Source organism: Onychostoma macrolepis, chromosome 07 (genome assembly GCF_012432095.1).
Source record: "Onychostoma macrolepis isolate SWU-2019 chromosome 07, ASM1243209v1, whole genome shotgun sequence".
NCBI classification, from domain to species: Eukaryota; Metazoa; Chordata; class Actinopteri; order Cypriniformes; family Cyprinidae; genus Onychostoma; species Onychostoma macrolepis.
In genome coordinates, this window is record NC_081161.1 from 9,647,149 (window position 1) to 9,659,848 (window position 12,700).

The window sequence follows — 12,700 nt, forward strand, 5'->3', positions numbered from 1 at the left end:
ATGGCCAGCAGAAGCTTGGTTTTGTGCTCAGTGACCCATTTTTGTGTTGTTTTTGAGGTTTGTGTTTGGATTATTGTACGGTTGGAAGATCCAAACATGGCCCATTATAAGATTTCTAACAGAGTCAGTCACTTATTGATTTTTTTTATCTGTTGGTATTTGATAGAATTCATGATGCCATGTGTCTAAACAAGATGTCCAGGACTTTCATCAGAAATATAGGCCCACAACATCAAAAATACAGCAGTATATTTCATTGTACACATGGTGTACTTTTTATCCATGTTCACCAAACCCATCTTGAGTGTTTGCTGCTAAAAAGATAATTTTTCAGTTTCATCTGACCATAGAAGCCAGTCCCATTTGAAGTTCCAGTCGTGTCTGACAACTGAATATGCTGGAGTTTATTTTTGGATGAGCGAGGATAATTTTTCTTGAAACCCTCCCAAACAACATGTGGTGATAGGTGCTGTTTGACATTTTTTTTTTTTTTTTTTTTAAGGTTTTCTGACCCCGAGACTATTTTCTGCAATTCTCCAGCTGTGGTCCTTGGAGAGTCTTTAGCCACTCAAACTCTCCTTCTCACCGTGCATTAGGACGATATAGACACATGTCCTCTTCCAGGCAGTTTCGTAACATTTTATGTTGATTGGAAATTCTTAATTATTGCCCTGATGGTGGAAATGGGAATTTTCACTGCTCTAGCTCTTTTCTTAAAGCCACTTCACTAATTTGTGAAGCTCAATTATCTTTTGCTGCACATCAGAAATATATTATTTGGTTTTTCTCATTGTGATGGATGATTAAGGGAATTTGGGCTTTGTTTTCCCTCCTATTTATATTTCTGTGAAACAGGAAGCCATGGCTGGATAATTTCATGTTCATAATCATCCTGGAGTGCTCAACATTTTTGTGAATTCCTTTTTAATAAAAGATCAAAAAGATTAACAATGCAGATTAATTTATCACAGCCGCCTTTGATCATATTTAACAAGGGTGCTGATATTTTTGGCCATGACTATTTGTATATATAGAGAGAGAGAGAATTTAAAAATATTAATATATTTTTATCTATAAATGTTACTTATATCTGTTAATATAAGTTACTGTATTTATTATTTAAATTATACAAAAAGTACCTGTTTTGTAGAATGACCCCTCTAGTTTCAGTTAAATACTATTGTCCTATTGTTCTTTTCTTGATTTTTTTGTTTTTAAAAGTTAAGAGATTTACTTTTTATCCTAGTCATATGCTATATTTAAAGTGCACTTTCATTGTGTGCCACTGGTTAGTTTTAGTGCATTAGTGTTGTAGAAGAAATTGATTTAACCACTTAGTGCTTTCAGACTATGTTAAGGAGCAACACATGTTCTTACTCTTTGTGCCCATTGTAAATGTTTTAAACTGACACTACCTACCGGAAAATAGTGGCTGAAGTGAAAGGAAAAGGCGACGTGTCCATTTAATGGCTTATATTGTGATATAGAAGGTTTTGACAGACAAACCATGCCAATAACTGTCAGTCAGAGACCTTTGCTCTTACATACTATATGTAATGATTTCTTTCAGCCGGCCACAGCCAATGAAGAGCAGAAGAACATGTATAAAACCATGTCATCTGGAGAGCTGGGCAAAAGTGACGCAAGGAAGAACTCTCATGGAGATGGAAGGTGCTTGTTTTTTGACAAACAGTTGAGATTAAAATATTTTCATTTGATTTTCATGAAACCGATATTACAGGATGTCCCAATTGTTTTTCAAAAAAGTGGATTTAAAATATATTAAAAATATATGAAGTTCATCTGCAAAAACAGAGAACTCCGTTTTTAACAATTCTCAAAAATCATGTTTTTTCATTGTGCATTCCAATTTATCTCAATCAAACTGCAGTTGTTGTTTTTTTTAAAAATACAAAAAAACCCCGGCTAACTAACACAATAAAAACATGATTTTTGAAAATTAAAAAAAAAAAAAATTGGGTTAAACTCTATATGTGTGTGTATGTGTATATATATTTTTATATATATTAAAAAAAATGTATTATTAAAAAAAAAGCACCCTAGAGTTAGTCAATAAGGCACCTTTAGACTCATCACTGCTGGTTTTTCAGGCGATCTATTCCTTTAAAATGATTGTTGTCAAGTCACCTTTATTTATATAGCGCTTTTAACAATACAGATTGTGTCAAAGCACTTAACAGTATCAAATTTGAGGATAGAGTGTCAGTAATGTATAATGATAAGATTAAACACTCAATTTTCAGTTAAAGGCATTTCATTATTGAATTCAGAGATGTCATTGTCTAGCTCAGTTTAGTTTAAATAGTATCTGTGCAATCAGATCGACGATAATCGCTAGAAATTAAGTGTCCCCAACTGAGCAAGCCAGAGGTGACAGCGGCAAGGAACCAAAACTCCCTCTGCGACAGAATGGAGAAAAAAACCTTGGGAGAAACCAGGCTCAGTCGGGGGGCCAGTTCTCCTCTGGCCAGACGAAACCCGCAGTTCAAAAGTTTATATTTCTATTTGAATAGTAGTATTATGTAGTTAAGTATTTTATTATATTTTTAGTTTTATTGTATTTTAATCGAGGTCTTCACTGGGGATATGTCATTGTCTTTGTCAACATGTATTGTTTGCAGGGTTCGCACTAAAATGCGGTTTTGGGGAAAGGCAAGGCATGGAGAGAAGAAAACCTCACGTGAACGGCTGCTGTGTGGCAGTGATACTTTGGAAGGAGACTATGCTGAAACAGCACTTCTAATGGAAGAAGGTGAGTTGACCAAAAACATATTTCAATATATTGAGAGAAACTCTTTTGGTCATGAAAACAATGCCATTCTGTTTATTCAGGGGTAGAGCGCCTGACCCCTCCTCAAAGTCCAGACCTAACGTTACAGAGGGAGTTTAAGGAGAATAAAGACCCGTCCCCTAAAGTGAAGCGCAGACGGAGTGTGAAGATCAGCAATGTGGCTCTGGAGCCCGTCCAGTGGCAGAACGATGCTGTGCAGATACTCACATGTGCCAATGACTACAGGAGCATGAATGACTTCCTCATGAAGAAGGTGATGACTGTTTTCTACTTGAATTTACTACAGTTGTATTCACTTATTGATAAGAAGTCATCTTCATAACCTTGTTTTAATCTCACAGATTACTGATTTAGACACAGAAGATGGTAAGAAAGACACAATGGTGGATGTTGTCTTCAAAAAGGCCCTAAAGGAGTTCCGCTTGAATATCTTCAACTCATACTCAACAGCTTTAGCTGTAAGTACCTTTATAAAGCATTTGTTTTACTGTTATCACCCGAAAAAATTATTCATATTGCCATCAAAAACGTAGGATGTTTGGTTTTGTCTTTGCAAAAGAATGTTAGTGTGAACGTCCCTCAAGAGATGTGATGTATTGCTTGTTGTCACAATATGCCTGGTTAGGACATTATGTCAGAAAAGGATATATTGTTTTTGCTCTGTGTGCAGATGGACGATGGGAAAAGCATTCGCTATAAGGATCTCTACGCCCTCTTTGAGCAAATCCTGGAGAAAAACATGCGTCAGGAGCAGAGGGACTGGAGCGAGTCACCAGTGAAAGTTTGGGTCAACACCTTCAAAGTCTTCCTGGATGAGTTCATGACAGAGCACAAACCTCTGGACAGCAGTATGAGCAGGGTACAGTGTTAACACAGTCAATGGCACTTTTCACGAACAGGATACAAAATAGGGCTTGCAGAAAGTAACAGGGCGGAACAGGATGGCGAATGAATTTTTAGTAGTGCTGTCAATAGATTAAAAAATGTAATCGCGTTAATCACAGTCGTGGAAAAGCATTCCACACAGTCGTGGACTGTGATTAATCATGATTAATCACAAATTTAAATACTAGGATTTACCTGTAAATGTGTTGAAAAAGAAATGCATGACAAACTAGTTTAAGGAAACAGAACCTTTCACACTTCCGCCAGGTATGAGACATAATCCTTATTATTCTTTTATCATTATTCTTTTGTTTTTATTCAGCCATTATCAGCCTTTATACTGGCAATAACACGTTTACCAAGCCACATCGCTTCAATACCAGTATACATTTACCCAACTATTATCAAAAGTATTTCTAAATAAATACAACAAAACATTTCTTGCATCCATACGTGAAGTATTATGACAAAATGCATTATGAAGAAGAATTGGACCTGTTCTGCAGGTGCATTAGAGCTAATATTAGCATCATGCTTCATAAGACGATTTATGAGATTAATAGTACACTTTTATTCTGAACTCACTTCAAACCACTATCGAGTGTTTGTAATAACTTCCTTTTACGATCACATGTGGAATTTGGTCGTTTACTGTTGTTAAAATATGCTATTTATAACCTTTTTATATCACTGCACAAATTAGCATTTCAGATGTACACATTCCACTTAAAAAAAATATATATATATCACATACAGACCATATCTATCGTAATCGTGTGTTTATTATCTTATATAATCTATAGTGGCTGTTGTCATGTTTATTTCTGCTGCTCTGCTGAAACTCACGTTGTTTAATGTTACAACCGCCTCTCCGTTCTTAAGTTGCCAGGGATACATTCCAAGTATAATACACATTAGTAAAAGGATCTATTTTAATTTTAATTTGTCTATGTACACTTTGGGCGGTCGCGGTACATTATAAAAGTAGCCCAAAAAACCGCAAACCACAGGTCTGTAATTTTTCCCGCGACTGTATTTTCAAAATAGCCCACTTGTGCCATTACCCTGGCAACACTGGTTCTCTGTACCCTCACCACACAATGATAGATGACCTTCCGCGCTGCGATGACGGGAAGAAGTTGGTGTCAAACCTTATCAAATGGTTAATTTGCGTAAAAAAAATAGTAACGCATTAAAATTTTTTGATTAATCGCATGCGTTAACGCGTTAATGTTGACACCCCTAATTTTTAGATATGGGTCTGAAATAAAAATGAGGTAAATGTAATATTTAAATAAAATGTATAAAAATGAATTAGAAAATAATTGTTAAAAGAATATGTGAGGTAATGTTTAATACTTCTCTCTTCTCTCTCTAAAGAGAATTTGCGGCAAACGTATTAAAAGATTGTTAATTATTTAAAGAGTTAAAATTCGAAGATAGAGAGAGAAATTGATTGATTTGATGTAGATTTGAAAAAGATTCTCTGATTTTAAATTTGCTGAAATATGCTTTTAATGCATAGGTTTAATGTTTCTGTTCCTCATAACAACAAAACATGTAATAAATATTTTGCCAATTATCTCAATATTTTATATATATGTGTATATATATATATATACATATACATACAGGTGCTGGTCATATAATTAGAATATCATCAAAAAGTTGATTTATTTCACTAATTCCATTCAAAAAGTGAAACTTGTATATTATATTCATTCATTACACACATACTGATATATTTCAAATGTTTATTTCTTTTAATTTTGATGATAAGAGCTTACAGCTCATGAAAGTCAAAAATCAGTATCTCAAAATATTAGAATATTTACATTTGAGTTTCAATAAATGACCATCCCTACAGTATAAATTCCGGGTATCTCTTGTTCTTTGAAACCATAATAATGGGGAAGACTGCTGACTTGACAATGATCCAGAAGATGAACATTGACGCCCTCCACAAAGAAGGTAAGTCACAGAGGGTCATTACTGAAAGGTGTGGCTGTTTACAGAGTGCTGTATCAAAGCATATTAAATGCAAAGTTGACTGGAAGGAAGAATTTGGGTAGGAAAAGGTGCACAAGCAACAGGGATGACAGCAAGCTTGAGAATACTGTCAAGCAAAGCTGATTCAAACACTTGTGAGAGCTTCACAAGGAGTGAACTGAAGCTGGAGTCAGTGCATCAAGAGTCACCACGCTCAAACGTCTTCAGGAAAAGGGCTACCAAGCCACTTCTGAAGCAGAGACAACGTCAGAAGCGTCTTACCTGGGCTGTGGAGAAAAAGAACTGGACTGTTGCTCAGTGGTCCAAAGTCCTCTTTTCAGATGAAAGTAAATTTTGCATTTCATTTGGAAATCAAGGTCCCAGAGTCTGGAAGAAGAGTGGAGAGGCACAGAATCCAAGTTGCTTGAAGTCCAGTGTGAAGTTTCCACAGTCTGTGATGATTTGGGCTGCCATGTCATCTGCTGGTGTTGGTCCACTCTTTTTTCTGAAGTCCACAGTCAACGCAGCCATCTACCAGGAAATTTTAGAGCACTTCATGCTTCCTTCTGCTGACAAACTTTATGGAGATGCTGATTTCATTTTCCAGCAGGACTTGGCACCTGCACACAGTGCCAAAGCAACCAGTATCTGGTTTAAGGACCATGGTATCCCTGTTCTTAATTGGCCAGCAAACTCGCCTGACCTTAACCCCATAGAAAATCTATGGGGTATTGTGAAGAGGAAGATGCGATATGCCAGACCCAACAATGCAGATGAGCTGAAGGCCACTATCAGAGCAACCTGGGCTCTCATAACACCTGAGCAGTGCCACAGACTGATCGACTCCATGCCACGCCGCATTGCTGCAGTAATTCAGGCAAAAGGAGCCCCAACTAAGTATTGAGTGCTGTACATGCTCATACTTTTCATGTTCATACTTTTCAGTTGGCCAAGATTTCTAAAAATCCTTTCTTTGTATTGGTCTTAAGTAATATTCTAATTTTCTGAGATACTGAATTTGGGATTTTCCTTAGTTGTCAGTTATAATCATCAAAATTAAAAGAAATAAACATTTGAAATATATCCGTCTGTGTGTAATGAATGAATATAATATAATATACAAGTTTCACTTTTGAATGGAATTAGTGAAATAAATCAACTTTTGATGATATTCTAATTATATGACCAGCACCTATATATATATATATATATATATATATATATATATATATATATATATATATATATATATATATATATATATATATATTAGTTTTATTCATTTATTTAATATAATATTATATATTACATCTTATATGGCTGTATATTTTTACATGCATTTATATTTATTTATTTATATACATGAGAGAGAGAGAGTATATTTTATAAAACTATTTTTATTGCTTTTCCCCCACAGGCACCCAAACCAGAGCGCAAGAAAAGAAGGAAAAAGGATACTGATATAGTGAGTGGAATCAGAGGTTTTGTAAACTGAATTTGTGTTTTCTTTTTTCATGGAAATCAACTGACACTCTGCCTTTGTTTGTTTCAGGTGGAGGAACACAATGGCCACATATTCAAGTCAACTCAATACAGTATTCCCACCTACTGCGAGTACTGCTCCTCCCTCATATGGATGATGGACAAGGCGTGTGTCTGCAAACGTGAGTTTCATGTCTGCAGTCTCGGCATCAAAGTGACCCTGAACTCAATTCAACATAATTAGATTGTTTACCAACAGCAAGCCCATGGCCTCTCGGCTCGAACAGAGAACAGTTTGGCTTTGTAGAGCAGGATGTTTTCCGCCATGTTACAGTGAGAGAAGAATGTTGACTTTAACTGAGTTTATTTTAGGTGGCGGTGCTTTTTTAAAAATCTGTGTCGTATGTACTGCCGTTGAAAATGAGAATGAATGAGATGTCTATGTCTTGTGTAGTGTGCCGCTATGCGTGTCACAGAAAGTGCTGTCAGAAGATGACCAGCAAATGCAGCAAGAAGGTAAGGAATTTTTTTCAGCTAAGTGCGTTCATGTGATTTGGGCTGTAATAAAGCATGCTTCCTTTCTTTCCATGTGCAGTATGACCCTGAACTTTCGTCAAGGCAATTTGGAGTGGAATTGTCCCGTCTGACCAACGATGAGCGAGCGGTGCCTTTAGTAGTCGAGAAACTTATCAATTACATTGAAATGCATGGCCTGTACACAGAAGGGATCTACAGGAAGTCTGGATCCACCAATAAGATTAAGGAGCTGAAACAGGGTCTGGACACAGGTATGACACACGAGAGCATGATAGGGCCTTTCACACTGTGCTTAATCCTGGGTTACATTGTTCTTAACCCAGCTTTTAAACCCTGGGTAAAGGTACGTTTCACACTTGTAATTTAGAAGTGGGGTTAGCATCACTTTTTTCCTGGAGTTATGAAATCTTGCTCCGGAGCAGGGTTATCAGTGGTTTTGCAGTGTGGAATGACACGTTTTTGTTTTTAAATGACAGTGTGAAATGACATGGCGTTACAGTGCTAGGGCTAGACGCTTAGCAACCAACCAATAATGTGTCTCATATTCACGTGTTTTGGACCGTTACGGAAACACAGTATGTTGGATAAACAGTCGGTTCACTGTTTGAGTGTAAAAATTTCAAATTGGAGAGAAGACGGTTTTATTCTTTCTAGATCAAAAAGTTTAATTCAAGAAAAACTTGACAGCGTAGTCTGCAATCTGTAATATAAGGATGCACAATGCTAGATTCTTTGGACAAATGCAGCACACAATCTGTTTATATACTGACATTGACACAGCAAATATGCAACAAAGAATGTTAACCTGGGGTTTAGGAATGTTAGCATTAATTGTTCACCCTGAGTAAATTATGAGCAGTGTAAAATGTGAAGAAAACAAACCCAGGATTCCATTCACCCACGGTTTAGAATGACCCAGGGTTAACTGTTTCCAGTGTGAAAAGCCTTAATCATATCTGGCTACAAGACACTAAAGTTAGTGAGGTTTATGTTTTTTTATTACGGTTTAATAACTGTTTCTGGAGCCTTTCCAGCACTGCACATTTGTTTTTCTTATTGGTCACGTCAGCTCAGGTCATAGTAATAACCTGAAGTTATATTAAACTTATTTATCTTGTAATATATTCCTTATATATAACTTATAATAAACTCTGAAAACATTTTTTCTTAACACAAGATTCTGATAGCTTGTCCACAGTACTATCTATAGTAATATATCTACTACATCTATAGTAACTATATCTATATCTTATAAGCTTATAACTTATAAGTTTGACATCTGTTATTTTCTGCCCTCAGATGTAAACGGCGTGAATCTGGACGACTATAATATTAATGTCATTGCCAGCGTTTTCAAGCAGTGGTTACGGGACTTGCCTAACCCTCTGATGACCTTTGAACTGTATGAGGAATTCCTGCGGGCCATGGGTAAGCAGATGTTCCTGTCAAGCATAATCTATGAGACTTATTAGCATTCAGTATAGCAAATACAGTTCTGGTGTCTTTTTTGCTTGTCCTGTTGGTTTGGTTTACTTTGTTTTTTTGTTTTTTGTGACACACATTGAAATTGGTGCTTGTGGACAATGTGGCATATGATTTATGAGTTTATATTAGGGGTTGTCAACCTTTTTAATAAAAGAATATAGAACACACAGGTTTAAAACCTAAATTTAAAAAATATATACCTTTTTGTACATTTTATATGCCTGTCTACAGATGCAGTACTATTATAGATCACCTATTGAAACCCTGTGTTTAAATAAATTAGACATTTATGGAGGCATAATATTTGAACATAGATGGTTATGTCTCTTCAGGTCTCCAGGACAAAAAAGAAGTGATTCGAGGGGTTTACTCTGTAATCGACCAGCTCAGCAGAACTCATCTGAACACGCTGGAGCGCCTTATTTTCCATTTGGTCAGGTGAGATGGCAGCTGCAACTTCCCATGTCACCAAAAAATGTATGCAAGAATGACTGCAACACAAAAGTTACAGAGTGGTTTCTGCTATATCGTTATAGGTAGTCATGTCCACAGAGAAATTGCAGGTTATTGCTAAAAATAATGAAATAATAATATCTATTATTTCCAATATTTGTGCAGAATGTTGGCCTTTAGTGAGAACAGTAAAATTATGTCCTGAATATGAAATGTCATACATAGTTGGAACACAGTCTTGTGCAGTTCTGAGCCTGGTTTCTGCTGTCTACAGGATTGCCCTGCAGGAGGAAACAAACCGCATGTCCGCTAATGCGCTGGCTATCGTGTTTGCCCCCTGCATCCTGCGCTGCCCTGACACTACCGACCCTCTGCGGAGCGTTCAGGACATTGGGAAAACCACAGCGTAATGGGCAACTGTTACTTCATATAGTTTGATAAGATTAGTTTAGTTTAGTTAGGGTAGTGATTAAAATACTTCTGTTTTTTTTCTTTCAAAGGTGTGTCGAGCTGATCATTTGCGAGCAGATGAATAAATATAGGGCCAGACTGAAGGATATCAGCACTCTGGAATTTGCGGAAAACAAAGCCAAGAGCCGACTAACATTCATCCGCAGGTCCATGGTAAGAGTTAAGAGTGAATTTCATATTTTCACAAATTTCCACATAACTCAGATGTCCAAAACCTATTTCTAGATCAACATCCTTGTTGGACCTGAAACATCATTATTATCAACCTTTTATTTCCCCTTCTATTTTAGAGGTAGTTAATGATTAGAGTTAGGACGGTTTGTTTGACAGGAATATTGTTCCTTAACCTGCAGTACAACATTAAAAGATGTTGATCCAGGAAGTTGGATAAGTGTTGGTCCTGGAACTACATTCTTATCTCACAATCACAAATTCATACCAAACCCAACCTTAAAATTAGAGGGAAATGACAGGTTGATCAGCATAAAGCTCCAACCCCAGTTATAAGCTTAACTTTAACAGATACATTGCTTCAAGACCAAAAAGGATGTTGTTCCAAGACCATGTCCTACTTGAGTAAATCACCCACATTAGCTCTGTCTTGACACTAACCCCAGTCTCTCCTCTCCCTCCCCTTTCCTTTCGAATCCAGAAGCCCGTAATAATTGCTGTTAGATTTATGAGCATAACCCGCAGTGCTGCGGCGGTAGGTATTTATGTACTCGCTGTTACCGTAAGTGTCATCACGTATGCCGCGTCCCAGCACTGTGTGGTCCGTCTGTCTTCATGATCATGACATACAGACGCTTGAGCAAGGAATTCAATAGCTTAGATGTTAGTCACTTTGCACAGTATTAATCTAGACAAAATCACCTTGTTGCATTTTCATAATGTTGCACTGCATGACTTGGGAATGTTTCTGCTGCATTCACTCAATGTTTTACTTTTTTAACTTGCTTTCTCTGGTTGGTAATGTGCAGTCAAACTCATTCAGAAAGGTAACAGCTTTGGGCTGAAGTGAGTCTGTGTTGTCCATCCAGGGTTCAAAATGAACACTAGCAAGAGCCAAATGACTACTTGTCCACTTTAAATGAAAAAAAGAGAAAAAACACACACACACACAATTTAATTTGCTGTGTATAAATAAATTTCTGACCATCACTGCCATGAGCAAGTCAAATGACAAAATAATAATAGCCTAACGAGTCATTTGCCATTGGGACTAAAATGTTGGTTTTGGCCCCTGTATTCATGTTTTGTTTCTGTAGCCTGAATGAGTTTTGTGAATGAAATGCTTTGTTTGATTGTAGCAGTATTTATAGCAAAACCTGATCTATCTCATGTTCCTCCACTCATAGTGTTGTCTTGTGTTTTGTTTGACAGGGTAAGGGCCAGGTGCACAGGGTGAGGTATCACACACCGTCTCCTCCAGTGAGTCCTCGGTCTCCAACCGCCCCGGAGGTGATGCAGGAGAGCGGAGATGAGGAAGCCAGCAGAGATCCAGACGTCTCTGAGCAACAACAAGTCGCCATGCAGCAGGAAGAGAAAGTCCTGACTGAACAAATCGAGAGTCTGCAGAAAGAGAAGTAAGAGAACCAGATTTAGCTTCTGGGATTGGTTGCATTAACTTATTAATACTCAAAGAGTATATTTGGAATTGCATATCATCATACTACTATGCTCCTTGTACAGTACGAAATACCCAGAGGACCTGTTATATATAATGTTCAGTATACAGCCAGGGCACGCTACATTGGGTATCCCATAATGCAACGTAATAGACTTGGACCACCTGTGTCAGTTGTAATTGATAGAAGGAAGCAATATGAACTGTTATTTTATCATATAGTGTTTGATGATACTGCCGAAATTAATTATTAAAAATGTTTTTTTTTTTTTAAAGTATGTAGAAGTACACAGTTATTCTGGTTTGTACACAACCAAAGCTTGAGATTTGTTTGATCTTCACCTCATAGGGAGGAGTTGACGTTTGAGATGCTTGCTTTGGAGCCGCGGGCGTCCGATGATGAAACTCTGGAGTCAGAGGCCTCTATAGGCACAGCAGACAGCTCTGAAAACTTGAATGTGGACTCTGAGGGAGCCGCTTCGGACTTCTCTGGTGTGTGAAAAGTTCTGATTAAATGTGAAACTATTTTCAAACATTATCTTTTTGAACTACATAATGCATTTCTGAGTACAACAGGTAACGCAACAAGAATAGATGTAGGTTTGATTTTGGAATTAATTAGATGATCAGTACAATACATAAATAGCTGTGTTGGCTTTTGGTTATATTATTCAATAACTTGTGCAGCCCAATGATTGATATCAGTGTAGACATTTCAGACAGAGGAAGATAAAGTGATTACAACAAAAACAAACAATTTTTTGTTTATTTTGAGAGTTAACATGCAATGATAAATTGTTCTAAAAATAAACCTGCAATGTTCATTAATGAACAATCATTAATGAAGTTCACCCAAAAGATCAAATTGTCATCATTTACTCATTCTCATGTCGTTCCAAACCCAGAAAACTTTAACAAATCTTAATTTGTGTTTTGAAGATATTTTTAGTATTCTCTCA

General features: G+C 36.8%; 1 protein-coding gene across 10 annotated transcripts in view; it reads left to right on the forward strand.

The window, feature by feature from the left end:
- The window catches only part of myo9aa (myosin IXAa), a 126,129-nt gene that overhangs the window by 110,602 nt on the left and 2,827 nt on the right, over positions 1 to 12,700 (forward strand). For 7 of the 10 annotated variants that reach the window (XM_058781028.1, XM_058781034.1, XM_058781032.1 and 4 more), the window contains 16 exons: positions 1,571 to 1,671; positions 2,643 to 2,773; positions 2,854 to 3,065; positions 3,154 to 3,270; positions 3,483 to 3,671; positions 7,104 to 7,151; positions 7,239 to 7,350; positions 7,623 to 7,684; positions 7,764 to 7,956; positions 9,005 to 9,133; positions 9,523 to 9,628; positions 9,918 to 10,049; positions 10,144 to 10,267; positions 10,767 to 10,820; positions 11,498 to 11,700; positions 12,091 to 12,233. In XM_058781028.1, coding sequence (XP_058637011.1) covers positions 1,571 to 1,671; positions 2,643 to 2,773; positions 2,854 to 3,065; positions 3,154 to 3,270; positions 3,483 to 3,671; positions 7,104 to 7,151; positions 7,239 to 7,350; positions 7,623 to 7,684; positions 7,764 to 7,956; positions 9,005 to 9,133; positions 9,523 to 9,628; positions 9,918 to 10,049; positions 10,144 to 10,267; positions 10,767 to 10,820; positions 11,498 to 11,700; positions 12,091 to 12,233 — 2,056 coding nt within the window. The remainder of the gene's footprint in view (positions 1 to 1,570; positions 1,672 to 2,642; positions 2,774 to 2,853; positions 3,066 to 3,153; positions 3,271 to 3,482; positions 3,672 to 7,103; positions 7,152 to 7,238; positions 7,351 to 7,622; positions 7,685 to 7,763; positions 7,957 to 9,004; positions 9,134 to 9,522; positions 9,629 to 9,917; positions 10,050 to 10,143; positions 10,268 to 10,766; positions 10,821 to 11,497; positions 11,701 to 12,090; positions 12,234 to 12,700) is intronic. The other 3 variants (XM_058781030.1, XM_058781036.1, XM_058781038.1) reach the window with 1 other exon arrangement.